Source organism: Aedes aegypti, chromosome 3 (assembly GCF_002204515.2).
Source record: "Aedes aegypti strain LVP_AGWG chromosome 3, AaegL5.0 Primary Assembly, whole genome shotgun sequence".
Classification (NCBI taxonomy): Eukaryota; Metazoa; Arthropoda; class Insecta; order Diptera; family Culicidae; genus Aedes; species Aedes aegypti.
The window spans coordinates 242,509,519-242,534,363 of NC_035109.1; the positions used below are offsets into that span (position 1 = coordinate 242,509,519).

At 40.3% G+C, this 24,845-nt stretch overlaps 2 protein-coding genes across 3 annotated transcripts in view; both read right to left on the reverse strand.

Moving 5' to 3' along the window:
- The window catches only part of LOC110679481 (transmembrane protein 42), a 29,281-nt gene that overhangs the window by 1,088 nt on the left and 3,348 nt on the right, over window positions 1–24,845 (reverse strand). The gene's annotated exons all lie outside the window — the stretch shown is intronic.
- On the reverse strand, window positions 12,025–24,544 carry LOC5576404. Of its 2 annotated transcripts, none has more exons than XM_021854181.1 (2): window positions 23,667–24,544; window positions 12,025–12,759 (listed from the first exon to the last, which is right to left on the reverse strand). In XM_021854181.1, the coding sequence occupies exons 1-2, from the start codon at window positions 24,303–24,305 to the stop codon at window positions 12,370–12,372; spliced, it is 1,029 nt and encodes a 342-aa protein (XP_021709873.1). In that variant the 5' UTR covers window positions 24,306–24,544; the 3' UTR covers window positions 12,025–12,369. The 2 variants fall into 2 exon arrangements, with proteins under 2 accessions (XP_021709873.1, XP_001662626.1); XM_001662576.2 differs by having other exon boundaries at window positions 23,676–24,535.

The window sequence follows — 24,845 nt, forward strand, 5'->3', positions numbered from 1 at the left end:
AAGGCAAATTTATGAATTTCAACCCGATTTCTAGTGACGAATTTTCTTAAGGGGTACCTATGTACTTCGATAGTCTATTTGCCTCAGTGGATATATCAGAACGTCCCTAACAGGTCCAGGGCAAACTTTGGGACACTTCAATGCGCTGATGGATATTGCACAACACTGGTAGTGGTACCTCGCTTGTCGTGGTGGCTACTAGAATCCTGGGCTACATTCTGACGAAATCTTTAAAACAAAGCCTACTGGATAAGTTTATCACATAATCCTGATAGGAATGGGTTACATGCAGCCCTGATTCGCTACTCGCCAAATAGTAACGCACTTGCGCTAGGGTCACGAAAAATCGCTAAAAGGTAACGCGTAAAAAATTGTATGGCGAAATGCATCTAACCAATTATTTCTCAAAATTGAGAACTATTTCCGAAAAAAATATTTGGTACCGGTTGTGCGCAATGCTGATGGCTATCGCGCCTACCAAATATTTTTTCGATTAATGCTTACATTCACAAGATATATGAAGTAAGATGCCTTTCCCCATACAAAATGAAACGAGAAAACTTCTGCTGATCAACTGTGGGCAAGAGCAAAACAGGTACTTCATTCTTATAAACCCTGAGCAAGATGCTCAGCAGTAATTACACATCAATCTAAAAAAAAACCTGTTTGAATCGTCTCGTGATCCATAGCGCATGAAGTAAAGTTGTTCAAAAATCTTCCAACTTCAAGACGGTGTGTAATCCGGAGAGCTCCGGATATTTTCCGTCATACTACTTTCTTGACTCCGACCTCAGCATACAGTTCACTGTCGGCAACAGAGCAAAACGTGGAACCCCTTCATACTGATTAGAAAGCAGATTACTTATTCGATGGAAGTCGATAAGCGTCCGAATCTATATGATGAAAGCAAGTACTTCTACTGGAGCGTGATTAGTATCTGTGCGGCAACGAACGATAAGCTTGATGACACGAAAGAAGATATCTTTGAGAGCTTCCAGATGCGGGTGTCCTAAATTAGAAATCAAGGTGGTTATCATTTTCTACTTGGAATCATTGCTGATTTCACTACAAATTGGACCGTCACAAAAGTGTGCACGCTTCTTCAAAGTGTGATAGCAGCTCAGGGCTAGGTTTTATACTGGTGGTCTTTAGTGCACTTAGAGTACAGAGCTACTTTGGCACATACATGATTCACTTTGGCATAGGGGGTTGTTCTTGGCCGAGTTGTCTGAAATTTTGCAATAAGAAGCATTTCAATACGACGCACATTGTGGCCAAATATGAGCTCAGTCGCTTTCAAACAAACCCACTGCCGAAGTTAATCAAAAGTGCCAATACTAGGATCCGTCTCCCCATTTCTTGTAATTCAAACGTGCACTCTTATAACACTTTTTCTGGACTCTACAACTCGTGTGGTAATCCAATTTGGAGCGAAGTGCGTCATGTCCAGGTAACATTGATAGCTGAATAATAGTACATTTAGCTGCAAAGATGCTGTATAAACTATTGGGTATTCGGAGGGCAAGAGAAGTTCGACTGAACGGATTGACGGTTGACTAAAGACTAATTTATTCAAGTAATCGTTACATTCAATATAATTCAATGGTTGCTACGATTCGTAATCTCTAACACTCCTCCTCGACATCGATAGCTACAATTCCTGCTGCAATTCTTAATTTTCCCAGCTTCACACTTGTCAACGGTTTGGTCATCATGTCTGCCAGCATGTCTTCTGTAGGACAATACGACAAACTGATAATGTTCTTATTTTTCAGGTCCTTGATGAAGCAATATTTTGTGTCGACGTGCTTCGATCGTTGATCCACTTTCTCGTTCTCCACCTGCCGGATGCAGCTTTGGTTGTCTTCACGGATGCAGATCGGATGATCCACTTTCTTCCCCAGATCCTTAAGAAGCTTGCGTATCCATTGGATTTCTTGGCACGCTTCAGCCAGAGCAATGAACTCCGATTCAGTGGATGACAGAGCCACGCAGGATTGCTTCCTGGAAGCCCAACTCACGACTCCACCACCGAGAAAAATGAGAAAACCAGAAGTTGATTTCCGGTCCTTGGTGTCACCGGCCCAGTCGGCGTCGCAGTAAACTTCCAAGCCTTTACCATTCGCTGCTAGCTGTAACTGGTGATTTCGAGTGTTGTAGAGATACCTCAACACTCTCTTCGCTTCTGTCCAGTCCCTAACTCGGGGCTGGCTAACGGATCGTCCGAGAATCGATGCGCTGATCGAAATATCCGGCCGTGAATTTACTGCAATGTACAGCAAACCACCCACCAGACTTTGGTACTGGTCGCTATTCGAAAGAACAGCTGAATCCTCCTCCTTTTGCTGGTAACCAGGGTCCATTGGGATTTTCGACCCTTTCGCATCCGTCTGGCCGAACCGTGCAGCAAGCTTGGTGATATAGCCCTGCTGATTGATTAGGTACCCATTCTGATGTTTGGTCACCTTGATGCCAACGAAATGTTTGATGTCACCCAACACCGTCAGCTTGAAACATTTTTGAAGATGGGCAACTATCTCGACGAATTCGAATTCCGCTTTCTTCTAGATCTTCGAAAAATCCTCGTTCGCCGCACATGTGCCGGGATGCTCCCGAGTCCACAATCCATTCACCAGAATTCGCTTGGACACCGGCCATCAGGGCAAATGTCACCGCGTCTTCACTGCGTGCAGTTCTTGCTTTTGGTGAACGACCTTTTTCCGATTCCGCCTCCTCGGCGTACAACTTACACTCCTTTTGCTTGTGGCCAGTTTTCTTGCAAAAATGGCACACCAGCGGCTTCTTTTTCTTCAGGAAACTTGCCTTCATCGCTGAATCCGTCGATCCATGGTCCCGTTTGGCCACTTCATCCAGCTTGCTTTTGACCAGCTCCAGCTTCAGGTCATCGTCGGAACGGCTTTCTAGGGCCGTCGCCAGCGTGTCGAAAGAATCGGGGAGGCTCCTAAGCACCAATGCAACCATCAGTGGCTCACCTAGGTCCAGTCCAGCACACGACAGCTTACCAAACAGCTCTACCAGCTCGAATAGATGGTTCTGCATGTCGTCCCTGTCCTTATACGTTTTGTTGCAAATTCGCTTCAGAACTGCAACCTTCGAGCAGAGGGACGTCTTCTGGTGGTGTTTCTGGAGATTTTCCCAAGCTTCCTTGGCCGTCTTCGTATCGCGAATCAGGGAGTGTTGCTGATCCTCCACGAGCAGCGCAATCGTCGCTCTCGCTTTGCGGTCACCACCCTTCCATTCGTCCGTCATCGGCTCCGGGGCTTGATCTTCGATGTACTTCCACGTGTCCTCTCGAGTCAGCAGCATTTCAGCCTTGAACTTCCACACAGCATAGTTGGAATTATTCAGCTTCACGATCGAAATCTTGCTTCCCTCCATGGTACTCCTACTTCCAGAAACTTCTACTTCGGCAGCGAAAAGTGAAAAAATTCAAATTCGCTCAAGCGGATGGCTTTGACTGGGGCCCACAACCTATTGGGTATTCGGAGGGCAAGAGAAGTTCGACTGAACGGATTGACGGTTGACTAAAGACTAATTTATTCAAGTAATCGTTACATTCAATATAATTCAATGGTTGCTACGATTCGTAATCTCTAACATAAACACCATTTAAGCTGATCAAGATACTATTCAGCTATCAATGTTACTTGGGAATTCTCTCTACTGGGACCAAGCGTTATTAACTGAGAGTTTCCTTGCAAGAGTTGCCATTTTGCATAGTGACAGGCACGATTGTACTTTTCATAGAGAAGTCGGGGAAATTTGCGGGACAAAAAATATAGATCTAAACCATACAAAAAATCGAATCATAAAAGTTGTTTTGGTTTAAAGCCACTACTGGCAAGACTTAACGAGGCCCCAAGGTACTGTGCATTGCGTCATTCATTTATTTAATCGACGTAAATAATTGTAAAAATAATTGAGAATAAGTTAAAACCTTATTACTAAATCTATTTTCTAATAAATCTTGACATATTTTCTCAAAACTTCACTTGCAAACAGCACACGTCCAAAAACTTCCCGGATAAAAACGTATCATTCAGTGAATGGCAGTCTTCAAAAAATCCCTTTCCAAGAGCTGCTGAGATTAAAAATCACCAGAGAAAGATTTGTTTCGCGCGAATTTTTGGTTCAAATCCTGGCATACAATGAATCATGCCACATGTATGGGATGACTGAATCCCAGGATTGAATCTTTGATCAATTGTTTGATGGTAAAGTTAATCAAGTCAGCATTGATATTTCTGGCAATTCTGTCTGAAAATTCCTGTCTGACAGGGCGTTTGGAATGAGTCTATCGTAAATTTCTGACAGCCTTCTGACCTACATGATGTGCTGTAATGATTTCCCATTAAGACGAGATTCCTTGATTTTAATCAGAGAATATGCAAAAAAATGCTATCAGAATTTTAGAACTGACTTCCGCAAGAGCATGTATGAATTTACCAAATATTTGACTTAATACCTACACTTTACCAAGGCTGGTAATGACCCCCAGTAGTGCCAACCAGTAGGGTGGTTTGATGCAGGTATCAGGTATCAGAAGGCCGGCTCCAAAGGCACGTTCCCCACCAGTTGGGAGATTTGTGCCATCGCCATATTTGAGCCTATTTCATCATCTACCCGATGGGAGAGGAAAGGGAAGGGAAAGATGGGAGGAAATAGGAGTGGGGTCCCTTGAAGAGGGAAGATCGCATAAGCGAAATGAGAGCATGTAGCTCCATACCACATGGGTTCGAACAGCGCCCTAAAAAGGGCACTGCAAAACGCATGAGCGTAAAGAGAGCCTATAGCTCATTACCACAGCGGGTTAAGAATAACAGGATGTCCTGAAGATTCAGGCTTCTGTATTCAGTTTCACTTAATAAGTGTTTACCAAGTAATTGGAATCGCATTTGCGAAAAAAAACTGGACAGTTACATATCAGGTGATACAAGGTTCCATAATCGGAGTCACAACTATCACACACAAATGAGTCAGCACGCTGAATATTTGCCATGTGATAGTTAAGTCGGCAGTGGCCTGTTAACGCTCTGACCAAGAGACTGCAATTCTGCTTTGACAGATTTGTTAAATACTTCGCCACCTTTGGAGATGGCTCAGTAATGTACAATTTTGTTTGACGACACGACTCCAAACTATTCCAATATTGCTTGTGCTGAGTTGCCGCCCAAGAGTTTATCTGAAGCTTCACCCAGCACTTCGAAATTGGAATAGCCGGCTCAGGGCCAAAGAAGTCATGCGATGCTCCATCGCGAGCTAGCTCATCAGCCAATTCATTTCCAGCGATGGAAGAATGGCCAGGTACCCATACAAGGTTTACAGAGTTGACTGAATTCAGTTCCTCAATTTGAGTTCGACATGCGATAACAAGCTTCGACCTTGAGTTGGCCGAAGCGAGAGCTTTTATAGCAGCCTGACTATCTGAACAGAAGTATATGACTTTACCCATTACGCGCTGTTGAAGTGCTGATTGCACTCCACACATAAGAGCAAATATTTCCGCCTGAAAAACGGTGCAGTTTCTACCAAGTGAGTAAAACTGATTCAGCCTTAGCTCACGAGAATATACTCCTGCACCAGCTCTACCTTCAAGAAGGGAGCCATCAGTGTAACATACTATATTGTTTGATATACTTCTTTCCAAATAGCCAGACGTCCACTCTTCCCGTGAAGGGAATTGTGTGGTAAATGTCCTGTAAGGAAAGTGACAACCAATTGTGAGATCACTTGGAGCAAGGACAATTTTGTCCCAATTCACCAAAAGTGGAAACAACGAAGTGTGTGTAGATCTACGATTCACTGGATTTTTCTCCAGTAGATCCAGTACCCATAAACGGTAAGAGCAAGAAAGTGCTTCTTGTTTAAGATATATGTGTAGTGGCGCAACGTCGAAAAGGGCCTCTAGCGCTGCTGTGGGAGTTGTAGAGAACGCACCAGACATCGCCATCAAGCACATCCTTTGGAGATGGCCCAATTTTGATTGGATTGTTCTCACTTCGCCCTTTTGCCACCACACAAGACATCCGTATGCCAATATTGGTCGAACAACTGTTGTGTAAATCCATTTGATATAATTGGGTTTGAGGCCCCAAGTTTTACCAAAGGTACGCCGGCATTGACCGAAGGCCATACAAGCTTTTTTGACTCTGAAATCAATGTGAGGTGTCCATGAAAGTTTGGAATCTAGAATGACTCCGACATACTTTACTTGATCAGTCACATTAATCTCAGTGCCAAAAAGACGCAAAGGTCGAATTCCATCGCGGTTTCGTCTTTCCGTAAAAAGAACAATAGATGTTTTATTCGGGTTAACCGAAAGGCCATATTGGCGACACCAACTCTCGACTACCTGAAGAGCACTTTGCATCAGGTCGAATAGGATGCTTATGCACATACCAACTATCAGAGCTAGATAGTCGTCGGCAAATCCATAAGTTGGAAAACCGCAATTATTGAGTTGCCTCAATAGCGTATCTGCTACGAGATTCCACATAAGTGGTGACAAGACTCCCCCTTGGGGGCATCCGCAAACACTCAATTTTCGAATCGCTGCTTGACGCAATGTCGAGAAAAGATGTCGGTTTTTGAGCATTTGATGAATCCAATTGGTAATCATTGTAGGTAGCCCATGGTTTCGTGCGGCTTCCAATATGGCATCGAAAGACACGTTATCAAAGGCACCCTCAATATCCAAGAAAACACCCAAGCACGATTGCTTCTGAGCGAATGCTTTCTCGATATCGTATACAACTTTGTGTAAAAGAGTCACAGTGGACTTTCCAGATTGGTAAGCATGTTGATTCACATGAAGAGGCATGTTTGCCAAATAAACATCACGGATGTGATGATCGATAATGCGTTCCAGACATTTCAGAAGAAAAGAGGTCAGACTGATTGGTCTAAAACTCTTCGCTTCCTCATACGACGCACGTCCTCCTTTTGGGATAAACTTTACAGTAATATCACGCCAGGATTTGGGAATGTACCCAGTAGCAAAACTGCTTACAAGTAGCTTTTTCAAAACATGTTTGATAGACTCAAATCCCTTTTGGAGCAGAACAGGATAAATCCCATCCGCTCCTGGAGATTTGAAAGGAGCAAAACTATTAAGTACCCATTGAATCGATTCAGTAGTTACGATACTGCGAGCCAAGGCCAGAAACTCGTAACTACATGAAAAGACATTTGGTTCATCCGTAGATGCTATGTCCACACATCCGGGGAAGTGTGTATTGAATAAACATTCTAAAACTTCTTCATCGGAAGAAGCAAAGTAGCCATTAGGTAAGCGAATTTCGTTCACTTGGAAATCCTTAGATTTTGCAAGAATTTTGTTCAACCGACTGACTTCACTCAAACTGGAAACATTTGTATAAAGGTTTTTCCAGCCGGATCGTTCAGCAGAACGAAGAGCCTTCTTGTAAGCCTTGCGAGCCGACTTGAACGACTCTGATCCAGCTGAACGGCGTCTGTTCCAACTCTTTCTACATTGTTTCCTGAGTCTAGTCAGATCGGAATTCCACCATGGGGTCCCTCTTGTAGTCTTTACAGACCGCAGAGGACATGCTTCTTCAAAAGCTTCCATAATGTAGGATGTTGTAGTATCAACGGCATCATCCAGATCACTTGGATTTTCAATGGACGGAGAATAACCATGAAATTTGGTCGCAACTAATTCAATATAGAGTTCCCAGTTTGTTGACCGGGGATTCCTAAAACGCAAAGTCTGCGCAGTTACATTTGAATGTTCAAAGAAGATGTAGCGATGATCAGATAATGATTCCTCATCTGATACATGCCAATTCGTCAACTCGTGACTGATTCTATTCGAGCAGAGCGTTATGTCTAACACTTCTTCTCTATTAGAAACCATGAAGGTTGGGCGATTGCCTATGTTAAGTAATCCAAGGTCTGTACTACTTAAGTATTCCATCAGACTGGAGCCTCTCAAATTGATATCCGAGCTGCCCCAGATGATGTGATGAGCATTGGCATCACTGCCCACAATCAGCGGAAGGCCTTTTGTTACGCAGTGTACGACAACTCGTTTGAAGTCATCCGTTGGGGATGGTTCATCATGTGGTAAATATACCGAACAATAGACGTATTTCCTGTTGAAGTCACCAACAGAAACATCGATTGTGACAGCACATACATCTCTGGTAGTTAACTCAGAAATGAGTGTAGCAACGATTGCTTTATTAACGAGCACGCATGCGCGGGGCATGGAGCGCGAGTTTGCCATTTCAAGTTTGCTAAAAGTAGCAAAAACTGGGTCCACAAGGTTACCTAGATAGAAGTTCCCTCTACGAAAGTAGGGTTCTTGAACTAGCGCCACTTGGGCTGCACCATTTTGCATGAGTCTGCAAAGATTGATCGTTGCTGTTCTTTTATGCTGAAGATTGATCTGAGCTAACCTAACCGTAGCCACTACCCAAACTAGGCAGGATTAAGCTTTTTGCAATCTCAACACGAAAAAGACCAGCAACGAAAAAAACCAGATCGGTATCTATTTAAAGTCGCCAAAGGCGAAAGAGCACAGAATACACTGTGTAAAACGCATAATGCGAATCCATATAGGTGATAATTTAAATTAAATGTCAACATATTCATAATCCTACCCTTATTAAGCCTCAGGATAGAGACTGAAGAAGGGCAGCCGATTATCTCGGAGAAACACAAGGTCACCTGCACCATTGCTCCGGGTAGCACAGGAAGGACTCAATACTGTGGAGGGCGCCCTGGTACCCCACAGGCTCCGTTAGCGGTTAGGTTTTATTTAGACCCCCTAACCATTCATTTCTAGGCACGGTACGCATCACACCATAAATTAGGGGTCACCTGTGAGGTGGACTTTTACCACCGGAACAGGCAGTCCGTAGTGTTAATTCTTAGCCAGTTGAAACAACCGCTACCGACACTACGCGGCTATCTAGGCTGCTCGGGAAAAGGAGGTTAATATTGATGATTAACTCCTGACGTGCCCAAGCAGCCTGCAAAAAAATGCTATCAGAATTTTAGAACTGACTTCCGCAAGAGCATGTATGAATTTACCAAACATGGTTGACATCCGCAAGAGCATGTATGAATTTACCAAATATTTGACTTAATACCTACACTTTACCAAGGCTGGTAATGACCCCCAGTAGTGCCAACCAGTAGGGTGGTTTGATGCAACTCTTGGACATTCCTGACGACCGATATAATTTTATTGTTTTTCTTACTGCTGCGCCTCTCATTCCATAGGCTTGCTTCATCCAAATCCCCATTGGAACGTCGAATATTCATATTGGACACAAGGAACATTTATTTCATTTGGGGAGCATGTTGTATTCTTGAATCCAATTGATCCTAAGAGCTGAATAACAGTGATTCAATCCTGAGATTGAATCCTGTCACAAATCCCGCACGCTGAGATTGAAAAAATCAGGATTGAAAACGATCCCGCTTATTGAGATGAATTCAAAGCATGCTTGTTCAAATCTTGGAACAGAAGGATGATCTTAGAAGACTGGTGAATGGAATAAACCATTAATGTACAATATAACTGTAGTAATGCAGACCACAATAACGTATTGGATACAATACAGCGTATTGTAATTGAATGACGAAGCAACATTATTCTTGTTTGAATATACAATTCAAAAACAATACAATATATTGTAACAGAACACTGTATTGTTTTTTATTCCTACTTTCGCGTAAAACAACTGTTGCTTTTTTTCTGTGTAGCTTGGCTGAAAGAAGTAAACAAAACAAGTTCAGAAAGCAAGAAATGTTGGGTGAAAAATATTCAAAAAGTAAAAATAAGTAGTTTTGAAGAAGTCACTTGACATTAGCTGTAACGACGAATGCAACCATGATAAATATCTTTACTTCAAAGGACTTAAAATCATTTTGCTACTGTTGGCACGAATATCCGGTAAGTTGGAGGACAATCCAGAAAAAAACAAATACTATACTTTTCATCACTAATTGAAATACAGTTCGTTGAATTGTTTTTGTATTGTACAACAAGACAATCATGAACAATATATCGTATTGTATTTTCAAAATGTATGTATGAGAAAAAATATATATTTGTATTGTTACGATACTTAACCACCCATACATTATATTGCCAAAATCTAATATACAATACAGTGAAACTGTTCAAAACAATATATTGTACTGTAATTGTATTGCCATTATACAATATACTGTTTTGTATTGCGGCGCTCATTTTAAATCCACATCCAGCGGCGGCGGTAACGCGCAGAAGATATGCGCGCATTTCAAACGCAACGTCAAAACTCAAGAAGGCTTGGATTTTTTCGTTCTTCAAGGACGCAAATGTTTCAAATTTGCTAAATCTGAAACATTTGGTGATTTTCATTATCACTGCGACGGTATATCGACATTTTCATATAATCGCATTACGTGGATTTATCTTGCAGAGCACAATATTTCCAATATATTGAATGGTACTGTTACAATACGCTGTTTTTTGTATTGTATTTTTATCCGGGTTATGTTTTCTAGTGATCCTTTATATGATAAGGATCACTAGTGGTGGAGGATCAAAAACCAAAACATAACATTGAACTTGAGCTTGATTGGCCGCCCGTGGATGCTGATCCAGTATCGCCAGATCAGCTGCACTCACACAAGGAACCAACCGAATGACTGCATGGGACTAACAGACATCCTCAGTGTATAAGTGCTGGTGATCTTATATTTTTATGCGACAATGGTGCCTGCCACATCAGAATGCAGACCAATGGACCGGTGCACGACTTCACTATCTGACTTTTGAGCGGTGCTGTGTTATTTACGTGACCATGGCAACGAGTGAATTCGGCACCGCTCAAACGTCAAATTAGTGAACTCGTGCATTAATCCATAGAAGAGTGCATGGTGACGTCACGATAAATTTCCTTTCTCTGTCCCTCTCTCATGACGCACAATTAACTGTCCTGCTCTTTGAAATCAGAAAAAGTGCCACCAGGGTCTGATTTTTTTTACAAAACTAGACCTCAACTGAATACGGAGGGACTGTGAGAAGTCGGGAAAATATCCAACTCGAAAAGATCATCGAACGGTAGAATTCGAACTGATGTGATCAATGTGATTTTGCTGAAAAGCTGCGCGCCGTAGACTACATCATTAAGGCCGCACGGGACGTCATCATAATCACCCTATCCATTTCAAGAAGCAAATCCCCAGAACCACTCCATTTATCGATGCGACAATGTATCACTATGATTATATATATGTGATATATAGATATGTAGTGCACAACCCGATAAATTTTCAGTTTCATCGGTTCACTAAAACTCGAGATTTGCTTCCACAAAGTTTTGATGATTATTGTTAGAGTGAGACGAAAGATAGGGAAAATAACACGGTCTCCCGTGTCCCCTTAATCCTAATATCAAAACAGTACTAGAGTTAGAAATGGCTTCTGACTCTATAAAAACCAAAATTCCTAATGCATATCAAGAAAGCTGTCCGACTAAAACTGTTAGGTCGAAAAGAGATGTTGGTGGAACAACCATCTTGAAAAGCTAAGGAAAACTGCACGGAGGGAGTTCAACCGTGCCAAACGCTCTACTGATTGGAGCCTATACCGAAAGGCTCTGACAGACTACAACAAGGAAATAAGGCTAGCTAAGCGGAAATCATGGGTCCTCATATGTGAAAGCATTGAGAAGACTCCCGTAGCTGCCAGACTTCATAAAACTCTATCGAAAGACCGCTGACGGTTCGCTCACTGTGGATCCCACAGAAACACTGAGTGAAATGCTGAGGACTCACTTCCCTGATTCAATCCCTGAAGCGAGAATGGCGACAGCCATGGCGTCTCTGGCCAACAAGAGCTCCGGTCATGGGACTCCAGTACCTCACACCCGACAGAAGAAGGAAGAAGGAAGTTGCGCGTTTACCTCTACGACTGGCTATTGGGGTCTTCCTACCGATACCGTGTATGAATTTCGAAGAACAATAAAATTACCATAAGCATTTAAACTTTTTATTGTTAAGGTCAATACTTTATTTACCATACATCAATTAAAACTACACTTGTACACGATGATATAATCGATCGAGATGCTTCTTTCCATCAAAGAAATGATAAGTTTTCGTTAGAATCTGCCAATATTCTACATTCTACTAGACTTTCAGTGAACCGATCAATGAAAGGAAATATTAAAATTGGCGCCAATGTAATAGGGCCTACAATCTGTATACTACCAGAGCACGAAACTGAAGATGAGCTTACATAAAACTAACGCTCTCCACGTCTAGCCGACGATAATTACACAATAAGCGGAGGATGCAATTCCGCTTCATTCCAGGGAGTTACATCTACGAGGTGCTAAGGATCTCATCGATCAACCGCAGAATGCCGATCTTGAGCTTTCGCTTCTGGTGCATGTCCATCGACTGGATGTCGGGAATGAGACTCTTGAAGAAGTTATTGTCCGCATCGGTGGCCCCGCTCATGTTGACCTGCTGCGGCGAGTGGTTCTGCTGGCGATGTAGGTTCGAGGTACTGGAGCTAGGGCTGGGCGTCTGTTGCTGCTGGAGCGTATACTGGCCGGTGATCGTGGGCGTCGAGGTGTACACGGTGGTTCCGCTAGGATGAGGCGCGGCTACCGTTGCGTAGGTAAAGTTCTTGTAGCTGACGTCCTTGGATTTGATTATGTGCTGGGTCGGCTGGTGCTGAGTATGTTGCGCAGCAGACGCGGGAGTAATCTGATGCAGATGCGTATGTATAGAAATGAACAATCAGTAGGGTGACCCAGTATTGTACAAGAATGTTAATGAGATGGATATGGAAATATGGAACCCTAAGTACATATACTGATCGATATCAAGTCTAATGGGATGCTATGGAAAATAGGCCAAATATTGTATCCCATCCTCACCTAGATAGGGATTTACAAGATTTTTTTTTTTTTGAATTTCTGACTTAACGTCCTACCTGGAACAGAGCATGCTACTCAGTTTAGTGTTTTTCGGTATTCTTCTAATTAACTGAGAGCTGTATTTGCCAATTAGGTAGCATTTTTGCATTCGTATGTCGTGTGGCGTATGTCATCGACTGGCGGGATTTGGACCCACGTTCAGCTTGCTTAGTCATGCTGAATAGCTTCGCGTTTATCGCTACGGCTATGTTGGCCCCTTAAGGGGGCAGGATCCGTCATTGATTTCGGAATTTTCAGAAGCAGTTTTTTCGTTCATAATCGAAAAAAATTACAGGAAAATGTGTTCACTGTATTCTATTCTCCAACCGAAACACAGTGAACACATTTTCATCGAATATTTTTTAGTTTTGAACAGAAAAACTGCTTTTCAAGTTTCAATGATGACGATGATTACGATGACGGAGCGTTGATCGTTAAGAAACAATCATCTCCTTCAAAAAAAGTCAATAACTGATTAAAAGAATTCTCTAGGAATTTCACCAGATATCTCTCTAAGATTCATGATACAAACATTTTCAGGAATTTCAAAAACTGCTTTCAATGTCAGCAATTGCGCAAGATATATCAACATATATTTCATTGAAAATTCGCTCAGATGTATCGCCATCTTCATAAAATCCGTGAGAAATTTTGAAAAATTGTATGAAAAAAATATCGAACTATTCCGAAAGCAATAGGTCAAGTAATCTAATCTACTTTACTACAAGAAATTTCCGCAGGAGCCTACCCAAATTTTCTATTGATGTTACTCTAAGGTTGTTGTGGGGCCCAGATAGCCGTAGCGGTAAACGCGCAGCTATTCAGCATGACCATGCTGAGGGTCGTGGGTTCGAATCCCGCTGGTCGAGGATCTTTTCGTAAAGGAAATTTTCTCGATTCCCAGGGCATAAAGTATCTTCGTACCTGCCACACGATATACACATGCAAAAATGGTCAATCGGCAAAGAAAGCTCTCAGTTAATAACTGTGGAAGTGCTCATAAGAACACTAATCTGAGAAGCAGGCTTTGTCCCAGTTGGGACGTAACGCCAGAAAGAAGAAGAAGAAGAAGGTTGTTGTATAATACCTCCAACACTAAACCGAATAGCGTCTTCCGCTTTTTACTAGCGCTGCCTTTCCTATACGTTAAACATAAATGGTCTACACAGCACTACCTCCGACATTTTGTTTAACGTACAGGAAAGGCAGTGCTAGTAAAGAATTTTCAAGTGCATCAGTATTAAAGTGTCCTAAAATTTCACTTTGTCAAAAACCTAGCTAAGAATATAACAATCAAACTTTTGTATGGAAGGAACTCTGTAAAATGACTTTAAGAGTTTGCCCCGTTGAGATTTTTGAAAAAAGGTTTTGTGAGTAAGTACGCGTTTTAGAGTAATTTAAGATTTACTGAGGACAGAAATGTGCCTGATTGACCAGAACAATCGTTGCACCGAGATTTGATAAAAGAGGCTTGGGATATGCTTTACCATTCTCAATGTGCACAAAGCGAGAGCTCAAAATTTAAAAGTCAATAACGGCAACGGCCCAGGCAAGGGCCCAGATAGCCGTAGCGGTAAACGCGCAGCTATTCAGCATGACCATGCTCAGGGTCGTGGGTTCGAATCCCGCTAGTCGAAGATCTTTTCGTAAAGGAAATTTTCTCGATTCCCAGGGCATAGAGTATCTTCGTACCTGCCACACGATGTACACATGCAAAAATGGTCGATCGGCAAAGAAAGCTCTCAGTTAATAACTGTGGAAGTGCTCATAAGAACACTAGGTAATCTGAGAAGCAGGCTTTGTCCCAGTTGGGACGTAATGCCAGAAAGAAGAAGAACGGCAACGGCCATGCCCTTACGGTCATCAGGGAGGGAAGGCAAAAAAGCTCTCAATAAATCTGAACTTCTTCTTCTTCTAGGCATTACATCCCCACTGGGACAGAGCCTGCTTCTCAGCTTAGTGTTCTTAGGAGCACTTCCACAGTTATTAACTGAGAGCTTACTTTGCCAAAGTTGACATTTTCGCATTCGTATATCGTGTGACAGGTACGATGACACTCTATGCCCAGGGAAGTCAAGGAAATTTCCATTACGAAAAGATTCTGGAACGACCGGGAATCGAACCCAGACACCTTCAACATGGCTTTGCTTAGTAGCCGCGGACTATAACCACTCGGCTAAGGAAGGCCCCAACTGCTACGGCAAATGAAATGTAATATGTTGTTTACAAAATTTGATTAAAATCTTAAATTTGTTTTACCAAATTAGGATAATAGTGTTGTCTAGCACAGAACACCTAGATATAAGAAATGAATGTAATGTTTGGAATGATACTAATAAAGTTTAAATAAAAAAAGGTCTCAGTAAATGAATGTGGAAGTGCTCATTAGAACACTAAGCTGTGAAGCAGGTTCTGTCCCAGTGAGGACGTAATGCCAAGAAGAAGAAGATTTCGCCAAATAATATTGCAAGCATTTTACAATCGTTTTCTTAAGGAATTTCATCAGCAATTATTTCAGGTATTTGCCCAAAGATTTAGATATTTTAGAAGATTTCCTCAGGTTGGGATAGATGAATAGATTAAATTAATTAACTCATTACGCGTGTTAAAGGTGGATAAATTACACAGCGCAACAAAAATGAAATTTTTGCGTCTCTCAAGGATCAAATTATGTGTCTCTTGTAGGTTTGGGGTTGCTGAATCTGATGCCGTTCTCAGAAATTTCCCAGCACGTCACAATTTTTAGCTACAGGTCGCCAAAGTTGTATAAAAGAACCCAGGACTCTTGTATGCTAGACGAGCGCTTTACCAACTAAGCTACCGAGCCACTTGGTGACCCAATAACTGAGTTGGTTACAAGTTTAGAATTCAAATCCCTACAGACCACGCGGACCCCTTTCATAACCAATATCCATCCATCTCATGTTCCTACACGCGGAGCGAGCGAGTGCGATTTATTTAGTGTTGAAACTGTTTGCCTATCGTACCTACATCGCTTCCACAACAACTGTATTGTGGAAGAGTAAAGATGTGGGAAGGCTATCAACGTGTCGTTCTCACTCAAGTGACGACATGACTACTACAGAGAGGCAGTACACTCTAATATAAACTGACACTTATATTGAGCTGTTCGGTAATCCAATCCGCATGATTATTAAATTAATTAACTCATTACGCGTGGTAAAGATGGACAAATTATGGGTGAAATTATGAAAAAAAAAACACGTGCTCGGCTATGATTCAAACCCAAGACTCTTGTATGCTAGACGAGCGCTTCACCAACTAAGCTACCGAGCATACTCTGTGACCCAATAACTTAGATGGTTACTAGTTTCGAATTCAAATCCCCACAGATCACGCAGACCCTTTTCATAACCCATATCCATCCATCTCATGTTTACTATACACGCGGTGAGAGTGAGTGATTTACGATTCTGTTTTCAGTTCAAAATTTCAAAAACCGTGTAAAAAACAACACTATTTCTCGACGTTGTATGCAAAAATAAGGTTTTGGTGTAAAAAAAAGTAGGGAAACTTTTTTTTGCAAGGCCGTGTAAAAAAATCCGTGCAAAAGCAGAATCGGGTCTATTTAGTGTTGAAACTGTTTGAGAAAAATCTTGTACTTGACGCACCGCAGGATAGCAAGTTTTAATGTAGGAGCTTTTCGTGTGTAGACTGTTTGCGCGCCTAGACTGAAAGCTTGCTAGCGTGTGCGAAGAGGTGAAAAGAACAGTCGATAAAAGAAGGAACTGAATGGAATGCATGAATGAACAGGCAACAGTCCACTAACAGGCTTCGTGAAGTGATGTTCTCGCGAAGAAATCGAAGTTAATAAAGTTAAAGTTATCTTGAAAATCAATCCACGCATTTCAGTGCAATTTAAATCCAATCCGGAGAAAACCCAAATTCCCTGAGCTACCGTCGGAACAGAAACTGTTTGCCATATTTCAAGATTACAACCTGGTTTTCCTACAGTAATTCTTTAACATTCCTCAAGGAAGTCTTTAAAGATTTGTCCAAGTATTCTTCCAGGACTTTTACCAGGCATTTCTCCATTCTTTTTTTATTTAAGAAAATGTTCAAAATAATTCGTTACCTCTGATGAAACATGTGGAAGTTCATAAATAACTCTTAATGAATAAGGGTTACTAGAAGAACTCATAGACCATTGAGGAAATTTTAGAAGAGTTTCTAGATAAATTGATATGATGATTGAAAAATCGAATCAATCCAAATAGTGGATGATATTCTGAGGCCTCCCGACTAGAGGCTTGTAACAAAAATATAATAAAATTTTATCAAAATATGATATGCATATCATATTATGATATAATTTTGTTAGGCTCCGTTATCCATAGAACATAATAAAACAGAAATATAACATAATGTGTTTTATTTCCCTTTAAGATATTTTTTTGTTCATTTTTAACAACTTTATAACAAAATAAATAGATAGTTATGCATTTCAATAATATACAATATTATCGTTTATCGAACAGTATTATAATTTTGATACTTTGTACACAGACAAACAGACGTCACACTCTCATCGATGTCCATCGACCACCTTTTTAACTGTAGATTCAAATTTATGATAGGTGGCCAACCCACCGCCCACAGCGCTGGCATCGTTTTTGTTCGTGTTTGACGTTTACACGCTACCGCCACCTGTTGGCTCATCGGCCAAACACAGTCATTTTAGCATTGGGCGTACATGTTCTCGCGACTATGATTTTAATCGCGATTTGTTCTAAGTGTTACGTCTGTTTGTCTGTGCTTTGTATCAAACATTATAACTTGGTTTGATATGTTTTTGATAAAATTAAAATACATTTTGTTATGTTTATGTTATTACTCATATACTTTTTGTTATAATTTTAGTTATTTTAACAACATCCTGCATCAAGTTTGTAACAACCTATGTTCGAGAAAAACTTATAACATAATAACATATGCTGATATAATTTTGTTATGTACCCTTAGTCGGGCTTTCCTGCAAGAACTTCTTAAATTAACTGTAGGAGAGTTTTATGGAAAAATGCTGCAGTGTTATCTAAGTATGGAACCTTAAACATACTTTTGTTAGTTTTATGAAATACTGGAGAAATTCCCAGAAAAAAAAATCAAGGCGGCATCCACAAATTACGTAACGCTCTAGGGGGAGGGGAGAGTAGGCTTAAGCGTTACGGCTCATACAAAAATTTGAAATTCTTCATACAAAAAGCGTTACGGAGGGGGGGAGGGGGTCAAAAATTTCCAAATTTAGCGTTACGTAATAAATGGACGCTGCCCAAGAGGAACTCAATTATAAAACACAGGGTCGCATTTGAAAAATTCTTTGAAAAGAAAAAAGATTTGAAAAAAAGATAGGATTTTTTGGAGAAATTCTATGGAGTTGCCGTAAATGAAATGAAGTAGAAAATCTTGTCGGGTTCGTTGGAAAATAAATCTCTGATTTTTTTTTGAAAGAACTAACCTTTGCCAGTTTTTTTGGAAAAGAACATTCGAAAATCTTTGGAAGATCTCCTAGAGTAGCAACTGGAAACTTCGTTTGAATGACTAGTGGTATAATATCTGGAGAAATTCTCAAGATAGTGTTTGGAAAAAAAACATTCGAAGTAAATTACTGTAGATAGTAACGTTGAAGCGCTCGAGAATTTCTTAGAGCAAATACTGGAGAAATTTCTCAAGATATTCTTTGAAAAATCGCTTGAATAATGTCTGGAAGAATTGGAAGAGAAATCTCTAGAAGAATTTCTGGAGAGATCCCTATAGAAGTCCCTGAAAATTTTCCAGATGACATCTCTGGATAAATCCTGAAGCTTTTCCTCAAGAAATCTGAGATAAAATTATTGAAGAATTTGTTGATAAGTTTCTCTGGAGCCTGCAGAATTTTGAATCAGATTTCACAGCAAGCAAGATAAGGAAAAAATATCTTTTTTTGTATGGTATTCAGTTGGAGCTGCCTGACAGCTTAACTTGTCAAGGCTGAACCCTCGGTCTGGCTTTTGCCAAGTTTCCCCTCTACCAAGACCAATACTCAGACGGACTAGGCAATGGCGCCCACATGAACACTGCTTTTTATATTAGTATTGTGACGTGGTAGTTTATGAAAAGTACATATATTCCCTTGCTTCTGAGAAAAGGAAGCATTATGAAAATCAGCAGCTCCATCAGAATTTGTTTGAAATAGTAGTGTAGTAGTGTCACATTGTCTAGTCGAAATGGTTTTGAATAATTTGTCATTCAAGTGCTATTCTGATTACTCCTGTCTTTTACGTAAGATTAGAGTCTTAAATGTGAATTGTCGTCAAATCTTAACAAAATTAGGCTGTTCAGTAAGAGTTCTAGTTAATTTCATTTTTTGTTGTTAAAAGTATTTATTGGTCATTACGTTCATATATCCTTAAAGAAAAAGAGGCGCTTTCCTTGTCTGTACAACAATTTTTCGAAACTAGCAAGTGTACCCTAATGATCGATCTCAGCGTCTTACTTTCCATAGTCATTTTTATAGTGAATATTTAAGAGTAAAGTTACCTTAGGCTTCTATTACAATCTCCTACAAGATTCACTTTTCGGTGGCAAATGCAATGCTTCACAAAGCCTACTTTCTACTTGTAAATTTAGCGACAATGAAGCTGGAATTAGATTGTTTATACCGATTGTATAACATTTTGCGGTAATCCACTTCGCGGTATACCATTTCGCAGTTAGTACCATTTGGCGGCATGTCAATTCGCGGTCAGTACCATTTCGCGATGTACTGTTTCGCGGTTTGGATCGAGAAGTTTCATCTATCCTATCAGAGCAATTTGAGGGGCTGCCTGTGTTCAAAAGAAGGGTAAATCACCGATGAAAATATTATAAGTGATAATGCCAACAATTTTCAGTGCAACTCGTAAGAAAAACCACACCGCGAAATGGTATAGACCGCGAAACGACATACCGCGAAATGGTACTAACTGCAAGACGGTAAACCGCAAAATGATACAAACCGCGAAATGGTACACCGCGAAATGGTTGACCGCGGAATGGTTTACCGCGAAATGTCGGACAACCGTTTATACCACTGTTACAAAAGAGGTGTTTCTTATTATGGCAATGTAAAAACCATATTAAAATAAGATTGTCGCCACTTATTTCTACTCAGTGAATCTACTAGTCATTTTCTTCAGAGTAATATTCCCTACGTCGTATATGATAACGATGTATCTAGCTAGCTAATAGTAAGAGTGGCTACGGATCATTCTGGTTAGTAAAAGGCAAACTGAATGTCACCAATAGTAATAATGTCCACTTCGAATAGGGGTCATGCACAAATTACGTCACGCTCCAAGGGGGGGGGGGGGTGGAGGTGGTCAAGCCAAGCGTGACAAACCTTACAAAATATTCGGAGGACTCATACAAAAAGTGTGACAAAGGGGGGGTCGAAAAAGTTGAAATTTAGCGTGACATAATTTGTGTACCATCCCATAGATAAATTATTTGAAATGGGCATCAATTCTATGAATGACGCAGAATGTCCGTTGTATCACATCCGAGATATTATTGCGTCTATGCCATATGAATTATGACGCGGCTTTAAGCAAAAATGCCAAAATGTGATACCACCACTACAGGTTACGCCTTTGGTTTCCATCATATGGGCTAATGGATTATGCCCTCCCATCGCGGCAAGGTCGCATAACCAAGGGGAGGAAAAAAAAGATACTTCATTTTAGTTAAAAAAAAAATAAAGACATTTGAGATTTTTCATCCAAAAACAGATACTTTTTAGAGACTTGCATTAAAATAGAGACCAAGCCTCTAAAAAGAGACCTGCTACCAGCCCCAAAATTTATAAATCGTTCGTTTCGACATTTTAAATTGAAAGTTGTTTGAATTCCAGATTACTTTCCCATAATCAATTTTCGACTTTTTAAATTTCAAATACCGTGTACGCACCAAACTTTGCGCAGTTAAGAAATTATCATCGTATTTATGCTTCAAATAAGGCTAAAATATGCATCTTTTTATTCAAACTTCTGCAATCGATAGGCTTTTAACCCTTCAGTAGAACACGTGATTTAAAAAAATAAAAATGATTCATCAAAAATTAAAAAAATGCAAAAGGTGATGCAATACCTTGTGCCTAACATTGCGCACAAAATCTGAATTGTTCCTAACTTTGCGCATGATGTGCCTAACTTTGCGCATGCCATAAATTGCTCGTCTACTCTAAATAATATTACTTTTTACTAGTTTTGAATTAAATAAAAAGGTTACAACTAATATGAGTTTCATCAAGAGTTTTTTTCCGTGAATTTCAATTTAATTTATTCAATACCCTCAAACATAGAGTGCCCACGAATAGTAATTTATTCTGTTCTTATTTTTTTATTATACATATATTCACAAGATTACAATCTGAGCAATATAGTTTACAGCCGTAGATTATGCTCATTTGTTATCGTACGTTGCTTTGTATAATTTATTCTCTTGTTTTTTTTTAATTCTCAAACTTTTTTTTATTTTCTTGTTGTTTTTATTTTTTGTTTTTCTTATTTTGTTCTATCTCTTTGAATAACTACCAAAGTTCGATACTCGTATCCACTGCTGATGGCCGTGAACGATTCGATTTCGCACAATATAGAAGCTTTTTAAAGACAATATTCTCTGTTGTACATGTCGTCAGCTGGAAGTGGAGGATTTCCAGATGAACTTGACGAGTCTTTAGCAGTGATGTGCTTCAACTAAAGCTCAGGCGAACTATGATCGAGAGTTTTCTCGTTTGTCCATTGGTATTTCAAGCTGCAGGTTGCTTAGGGGCTGTCTCTTAATAAACGGACCCTTACTTTCCACTGAAGTTTCATCGAATCCATGGAAAGCATCAATAAATTCGGGAGATGTATCGTTGATCTCTCGCGATTAATTATTTTTTATCGATTTGTCGCCAGTACGGATATTCCATAATTGAACGCTTTTTGCTAGACAACTGGAGCTTGTATCATTTTCCTTCAAGTGGGAAGCCAATCTTTGCGCTATCAATTATCTAAATTTACAGTAAAAGTCTCCTGCGTCTATACAGTGGTTTTCCAAGATTTTTCAATGCACACCTTGCCTTCGGCTTCATACAAAAGGTACTTTCAAGAATATTACATATAACCGCTGCCTTATAGATTGAGTGACCATTCCTGGTAAGGTCTACAGCTTTTGTCATTTGCAAGGACGTACATGTATTTACGTGCCATTCCAAATTGCTAGAAGTGCGCAAAAAATTAAGACCCTCATGTAAAAAATGAGTCCTAACATTGCGCATCGCTTTTTTCAAATAAAAATTCGACATGTTATATAGAAAATAAATGGAATTACTAGAATATTACCTTTTTTTGAAAATACACCGCAAATATACTTTTCACAACACAGTTTTGTTTATAAAAATGTTGATTTTTGGCAAGCCACTCCTTAGCGCTTGTTATAAGACGGTGTGAAAGTTGACGTTTATGCGTATGACGATAATGTTTTTTGGTTATTTACCAACATTAACGAGGGTTTCTTAGTTAACAAATGTATGTCAAATACTTATTTCACATAAACGCACATGTTGCTGAAACTGAAATGTTAAAAAAATCAATGATTAATTATAATTTTGTCATGCTTCTTAAAAATGCGCAAAGTTTGGAGCTGCGCAAAGTTAGGTGCGTACACGGTAATTCAAAAAAAAATCGTGCATGAAGATATGTGAATCCATTACTGATCAAATTTATATCTCTAAAATATTTATATCATAGGATTAAAATCATGGAAGTCGATAAAATTTCAGACCCGACAAAATCATCACTGAACAGCTCAAGGAGCGTTGTGATAGCGGCGCAGCCGAATTTTTTTTGGGGATTTTGACGCGAAAATCCTTTGTCATGCACATATTCTATCAAGGATTAGGGTAGGTGTACCAGTTATGGCCATAGTGGTTCCCTATTTGGCCATATGCAAAATTCGGATAACTTTCAAATTTTTAATCTTTTTGAATGTTTTAACATCAAGATATATCCTATATCTTACTGCTAAAACACAAAAAAACTTTTCAAAATGTTGAGACATTCAAATTATCACGTATGGCGAAATAGGGAACCACTATGGCCATAACTGGTACACCTACCCTAGGATATATCTTGATGTTAAAACATTCAAAAAGATTAAAAATTTGAAAGTTATCCGAATTTCGCATATGGCCAAATAGGGAACCATTATGGCCATAACTGGTACACTTTCCCTACTGCTTCAAAAAATATTTCCCTGATTGTTATCGAAATTCACAGATAAAAAGTTACAAGTTACACACGTATTTTACTTTTCTATGCATCAGAAAATATCTAAAATCGCTTAATTTTAAAAATTAAACGCTTGATGCTCTATTCTAATCTAATGGTAAGGGAACACACATCCTCTCTTTTCCGTGGTAGCCCCAGAACTCCATTGAATTTCGACGAACTTGAGAAAAACAGATTGAGATAACTACTATGCAATAGTTACTAGAATATGATTTTGCACTAATCAGATCAATTCAATAGTGAACTGTCTCAGTAAAGCGTTTCCTTACTCTAGGTGGGTAATGTATATTTGGCCTGAAATTTTTACAATAGCTCCCAACGAAATTTCTTCCATGTTTGCCCATAAAACATAGTAATGATGATGAGCCGTCAAACTTACATTTACCTCTCTTACCTGATGGATAGCTTCGATGCGCGGCTGTTTGGCGGGAGTCGCTTCAATGATCTCGTACGTGGTGGTCGTTTCCTGCGCCTGGCTCTCCTGATTCATCGGAAGTATCTTGATCGACTGGATTATACTCTGCTTGATCTGCTGGTGGTGCTCCTCATCCTGCACATCAATCGATTCGATATCATGATCGTCCTCCTCCTCCTCTTCGGCCACTTCTTCGCCAATCTCTTCCGATTTCATAATTTCATCGGAATTGTGGTTCTTGATCCAGATCGAATCCTCCGACTCGTACGCCGTAGTTTCGCCGTCTTTCATCTTCAAGTACGGAATTACGAACTGCATGTGATTGTACAGGTAATAGGGTTTCCGACGCAAGCTGGAATTGTTGTCGACATTGTCCCGGACCGATTTCAGGTACCGCGTCATGCAACACCGCAAGTTTCGCCAACGCTTTTTGCACATGTCCACACTTTCGCCGACGCTGGCCGAAAGGGCAATCCAAGCCTTGTCCTGGACCGGGGCCTGCTTGTACTCGGTGCTGTTGCTATCGAACAGACACGGATGCTTTTTCACCTCGCCCACAAACGTTATGTTGAACGCCTGATCCTCCGGTGTCATCTTGGTGGGACCCATTCTGAAGAGCGACCAATTGGATGGGCGTGCGGATGGGACAATGCTCGTCGATTCTGGGGAACTTTTGGCCAGCGGTACCAAAACTGTTTTGCGTCAGCAACGCTGAGGAATATTATCGCTTCACACCACAAATCCAACAACTTTTCAAACAATCACAAATAAACATCCGCGAGTATCGCTTTTTTTCTGACGACGACGAACCAAAAACTGACAGAAAACGATAAGCTCTCACTTGCCCAGTGAAAAAACTATGGCAAGATATGCTTAGGGTTAAGGTGAAGGTGAATCGAAGCTACGCACCCCAAATCTTCAAGAGCACAAATCTCGCATGACTTCCCAAGTAACCATGGAGCATTATATAATTGCATATATCTCGCATAACTTCTGATCTCGCCCTAAAAGCCATTGGTAACCATGTGTGTAGCTCATTGTTTCTGAGCATTTGAATGGATTTTCATGTTATTTCACAACGCTATGGGGAAGAAAGGATCATTATCTACCTGCCCGTGATGTTGGTTTGGATGCTTATTCTTTCATTTG

Excerpts from the sequence above, each read along its gene's own strand:
- LOC5576404 (XM_021854181.1), bottom strand. The coding sequence starts at position 24,305 with ATGGGTCCCACCAAGATGACACCGGAGGATCAGGCGTTCAACATAACG. Across the intron at positions 12,760-23,666 it reads CTATCCATCAGGTAAGAGAG|ATTACTCCCGCGTCTGCTGC; the intron begins GTAAATGTAAGT and ends CATCTGCATCAG.